Here is a 4,984-nt window from a genome sequence, read left to right as displayed (position 1 = left end):
CAGTGTATTTTTTTTTTTTTTAATTTTTATTTTTGGCTGCGCTGTGTCTTCATTGCTGTGCACGGGCTCTCTCTAGTTGCAGCAAGTGAGGGTTACTGTTCGTTGGGGTGTGAGGGCTTCTCATTGCCATAGCTTCTTTTGTTGCAGAGCACAGGCTCTAGTGCTCAGGCTTCAGTAGTCACAGGATTGAGGCCTCTAGAGCCCAGGTTCAGTAGCTGGGGCCAACGGCCTTAGTTGCTCCAAAGCATGTGGAATATTCCCGGACCAGGGATAGAACTCGTTTCTCCTGCATTGGCAGGCAGATTCTTATCTACTGTGTCACCAGGGAAGTCTGAGGACCAGTGAATTTTTGCAAAGGTAGTTGTTGAGAGAAAATTTGCTAATGTTTGGAACCACCAGTATTTTGAGTGCTCTAAAAGTGAAACATTATATTTTGTCCAGAGGGCAGTGGGTAAATAGAGAAAATAAAGGGCGTAGGGCTGACAGTTTTAGACAGGTCAAGAGGCACTGTGGGAAATGGTTGGGGAGGAGGTCTCCACTGGAGTGAAGGCAAGAAGATTAATAAGAACCTGTGGCAGTAATTCCTGCCACAGATAGGACTGGTTGAACTGGGGTAAGAGAACTGAACCAACTGGAAAGATCTTGTAGGAAAGGAAAAATAATTTTCCCTCTATTCTCTGAGTTCTTGGCTGAGACCTTTGTAATGAGACAGCTTAACCAGAGAAACAAAAATGGAAGTTTATTAACATGTATATCTCACATACACATGGGAGATACCCAGGGAAAAATCAGTAACTCCCAGAGGTGGCCGAAAATACCTGCTTAAATACTTCCTTCAGCTAATGACGAAAGAAAAGTGAGGAGGCCAGATATGGGAAATCCGTCAGGAAAAAGCACCGAAAGCAAGGTTTATTAAGCAAATCTTAGTTATTTCACAGGAAGTCTCCTGTAAATTAGTCATCCTTCTGTACAAAGAGGGCGACACCCTTACCAATGTAGACTTAGTTTATAAAAATTTCCCCTACAAAAGGGTAACTTTTCTGTTTTCAAAACGTCTACTTTTTCTCAAAATAATCAGCTTAAAACAACCCTATGCCAAAACAGCATATTTTGGGGTGGCATATTCTGCTTTCAGTCTCTTAAGAAATAGAAGCCATGGGAGGCAAATGTGAAGAATAAAGCTAGGATGACATCTAGGTTTCTGGCTTTGGCACCCATGGAGATGAGAAACACGATGGGGGCAGAACTGGGGAAAGATGAGGGACAAGCACAATTTTGGATCGAGTCTTATGTCTGTGGGACATATGGAGAGAGATCGCCAGGAGCCAGGTCTGGAGTTAAAGAGGGGGCTGAGTTGAAAAGATACGTGGGAATTACAGGAGTAAAGGAGGCGGGCGGTAGTGCTCAGAGACAGGCTGTAGAGCCAGAGCACGCGGGCACAGAAACTGCTTTCGGGCTTTGCGCAGGGCTGGAGGCCAAGGCTCAGCGGAAGAGCGCGGCGTTCAGGCCCGCCCACCGACGGAACCTCACCCATAGCGCCTGCGTTTGGCACACACTGGTCCTTCCCGCCCCGACTTGCGAAGCATTCTGGGAGCGGAAGCCCGCTTTGAGCGCCGAGCGTGTTGGGAGGTGCAGTTTAAGAGAGGCGCAGAATGCTTCGCAAGTCATGGCACTGGTCACTTAAAGGGCAGATCCAAAAAGCGATGATGCTCCCGGGGCAGAGTGCCCCTCCGGCGGCGGCACGGGGTGCCCCGGGCCGCATCCCCTCTCCGCAGAGCATGACACTTCCACGCCTCCACGATCTGTTCCACCTGCAAGGGATGCGAATCACCGCGGAGTCCCGCAGTGCCCACCTTACCCCGCAGACCCTGGACCACGCCCCACTCGCCTCCCCCAACACGATCCGAGACGTGTTCCCCGCGTCCGCACCGGGATGAGCGGCTCCCGCCGGTTCTGTTCTTCCAGGGCGCTCAGCTCTGCCGGAGCCAGCAAGGCCAGTCTCAGCTCCCGCACCACCGGGGCCGCCACCTCGGCCACAGGCCGCTCTAGCACCGCCTGCGGACGTCAGCACTGAACCTGAGCGGGCGAGGGCACCTGCCCAACCGCCTGCTCTCCTGGTTCCTGCAGCTAGAGCCTCTTTCAGCACCCCTACCTCCCACTCCCTTCAGCCCCTGCTCACCGCGCCCACGCGCGCCCAACTCCGGGCTGCCAGGACCAGCTCGGCCTCGTCCACACACAGCTTGTCGCTACGCAGCAGGGGCAGCAACGCGGGCGCGGACAGCTCCAGGAAACCACGGGTCCGGAGGGTCTCCTATGGGTCCGCGATTGGGTCAGGGAGGAGCAGAACAAGGGGTGTGGGCTGGGGAGTATGCAGTGGGGAGTACCTGGCTGTGGGCCTCAATGAAAGCCACACAACGCTCCTGCAGCTGTCCCAGGCCAAAGGTTACAGCAACCTGAGAGCAGAATGAAGGAGGTCAGGTTGGACATGGAGAGGCCGGGCAGCCCGGCCCTCCACACCGGAACCTCCTGCAAGCCTGTCCAGCAACACCCACCTGCAGGGCCTCGCAAACCAGCTCCACGTCCAGTGCCTTCACCACAAACTCCAGGCACAGCTGGGAACAGAAACGAAGGTGGGCTGTGCCCAGATGTCCCTGTTCCAAGGCCCCAGCCCCAGGCCAGAAACAGTGAACAGCCTTGGAGCAGTGAGCCACCCAGGCTACTAGCAGCCCCAGGCCTACGCAGACCTCCCAGGCCAAGGGAGGCGGGGAATCACAAGGCCTGAGACTAGGAATAGCAAAGCCAAGCCCAGCAGCCCACCTTTTAGTACATTCCTCACTAATCAGACTAGATAAGAGCCGTGTGAAAATTCCACTCTCCTTTTCTTTCAAGACACTTAACTTTTTCCACACTTTTCTCTGAACTCAAAGATACTATTTTAACCAGAAACTTGAATTCATCTGTGATATCTCCCTCTCACCCCCGACTTCCAGAAAAGCCCTGGGTAATGCCAGTTCACAGGGTCAAACCAGCCAATCCTAAAGGGAATCAACCCTGAATATTCACTGGAAGGACTGATGTCAAAGCCAAAACTCCAATACTTTGGCCACCTGATGTATAGAACAGACTCACTGGAAAAGACCCTGATGCTAGGAAAGATTGAGGGCAGGAGGAGAAGGGGGAGACTGAGGATGAGATGGTTGGATGGCATCAGTGACTCAATGGACATGAGTTTGAGCAAGCTCGGAGATAATGAAGGACAGGGATGTCTGCTGTGCTGCAGTCCATGGGGTTGCAAAGAGTCAGACACAACTGAGCCACTGAACAACAACACCGGTTGCTAGTGCAATCTCAATTTCTACAGCAACTGACCTGTGAACAGTGCCAGTTCCACTTCTCTCAAAGGCAGGCATTTCTCTCCTGGGCAACCACTGCCACCCCTGTCCCTATGGGACTGGTGAGCCCTTCCCATGGCTCCCAATCCCTTCTCTTCTTAGCTTCCAAATCCTCACTACCTGAAACCTCCACTGAAACTCCACTGCCCTCTGGGTAAAGGAAGTCCAAATTCTTGAAGGTCCTACAGGAACCAGCTCCTGGCACCCTCTCCAATCTCATTTCCTCTCTTCCTTTCACACTCTTAGTCCTCTTAGTCTAGCTACACTAAATGTCTCACCAGTTCTTTTTGTGCCTCTGTGACTAGAATACCATCTTTCCTCTCCCCGCTGAACAAAAATCTTACCTATTCTACCGGATGCAACACAAATGTTTCCTTCTCCAGGAAGTATTCCCCTCTTCTCCTTCGTGGTGAGACTAGAGAGACTCTCTGTACAGTCTCAGCACCATATGCCCTTCTCTGTCCACTTCTTATGCCACTGGGTTAAGCGTTTTTCTTGTGCCTGTCTCTCTTTGAAGAACAGGGATCAAGGCTAGCTTATCCTGGTATCTACACCCCCATATGCCCCCACAGGGCACACATATCCTTTTGCGCATAGGCATGCATCAATGCCTGTTTATATAGAGATACCCATACTTCTTTCTGTATTGGTGCACATTCCTCTCCAGGTTAGCGGGTGTGTGAGGCAGGGTGTGAACCGCGCCCATAAGAGGCAGGGGAAAGGAGACGGCTGCCCATGAACCCACCTCTCGAAGTTCCTCCAGCCCATACTCCACAGCCGCTGTCAACACCTCGAGCACCTGCAGAGTGGGTGGTTGGCATGGTAGAAGAGAGTCTTCCTGCCCCTCAGCCACCCAGAACTTGCCCACCCAGACCCTTGCCCAGTGGGCTCACAGAGTGGCGTTGCAGCTTGGCACTGTTGGTATACAGAAACTCCAGCACTGCCAGGAAGGCCTCAGCTGGCACGGTACTCAGCACCACAGGGCTAGGCACCCCAGGGCCTGGCTCTGAGCTCAGAAGTCGCTGGAAGAAGTTGCATCTACACGCCAGCAAGCACCGGTGGGCAAACACCTCCTGCCGTTCTTGACCGACCACAAAGCGAACATCACTGTGGGAGAGAAGGGCAGAGCGCCAGAAAGAAGAGGCTAGAGTCTCTGTGTAACTCTAGACTTTGCCTTTGCCCTCTCTGGGCCTCCGTTTCCTTATCTGCCATATAAGAGGCAGTCCCTCTAGCAAAAGGTCTGGGTCACACAGGCCGGGTTCTAAACACAGCTCCAGCTAGGCAAGAGAAGCCTAGGGAAGAGATTTCTGACCTACTGCCTCTCAGGTGTCTCATCCCTGAAATGAGATGCTCATCCCAAACCCTAGGGTGGCTAACATTAGGTGGCTATGTTTGATCACTGAGGGGGCACCAGGGCTGAAACAAGATCAATCCCAATGTCCCTCTCCTCCCCAGCCTGTGACTCTGGTGAAGGGAAACTTTTTGGCTTCTCCTCCAGACTGCAAACTCAGCCTTTTCAGCCTCCTCCAGACAGGAGGGGGGAGGAGGAGGGTGTGGAGGGCACTGACTGCAAACAGACACGTCAGTGATGC

The 4,984-nt window shown here is 52.9% G+C and overlaps 1 protein-coding gene across 1 annotated transcript in view; it reads right to left on the bottom strand.

Moving 5' to 3' along the window:
* Positions 1 to 713: 713 nt before the first annotated feature.
* The window catches only part of BTBD19 (BTB (POZ) domain containing 19), a 5,452-nt gene continuing 1,181 nt past the window's right edge, over positions 714 to 4,984 (bottom strand). The window contains exons 2-8 of the mRNA XM_010847818.1: positions 4,286 to 4,499; positions 4,138 to 4,191; positions 2,553 to 2,612; positions 2,385 to 2,453; positions 2,180 to 2,311; positions 1,930 to 2,055; positions 714 to 1,811 (exon numbers count right to left, since the gene is read on the bottom strand). Coding sequence (XP_010846120.1) covers positions 1,677 to 1,811; positions 1,930 to 2,055; positions 2,180 to 2,311; positions 2,385 to 2,453; positions 2,553 to 2,612; positions 4,138 to 4,191; positions 4,286 to 4,499 — 790 coding nt within the window. The 3' untranslated portion in view covers positions 714 to 1,676. The remainder of the gene's footprint in view (positions 1,812 to 1,929; positions 2,056 to 2,179; positions 2,312 to 2,384; positions 2,454 to 2,552; positions 2,613 to 4,137; positions 4,192 to 4,285; positions 4,500 to 4,984) is intronic.

This window comes from Bison bison, unplaced genomic scaffold (genome assembly GCF_000754665.1).
Source record: "Bison bison bison isolate TAMUID 2011002044 unplaced genomic scaffold, Bison_UMD1.0 scf7180017864256, whole genome shotgun sequence".
Lineage (NCBI taxonomy): Eukaryota > Metazoa > Chordata > Mammalia > Artiodactyla > Bovidae > Bison > Bison bison.
Note: the sequence above shows the minus strand (reverse complement) of the source record. Positions and strands in the feature narration are given on the sequence as shown.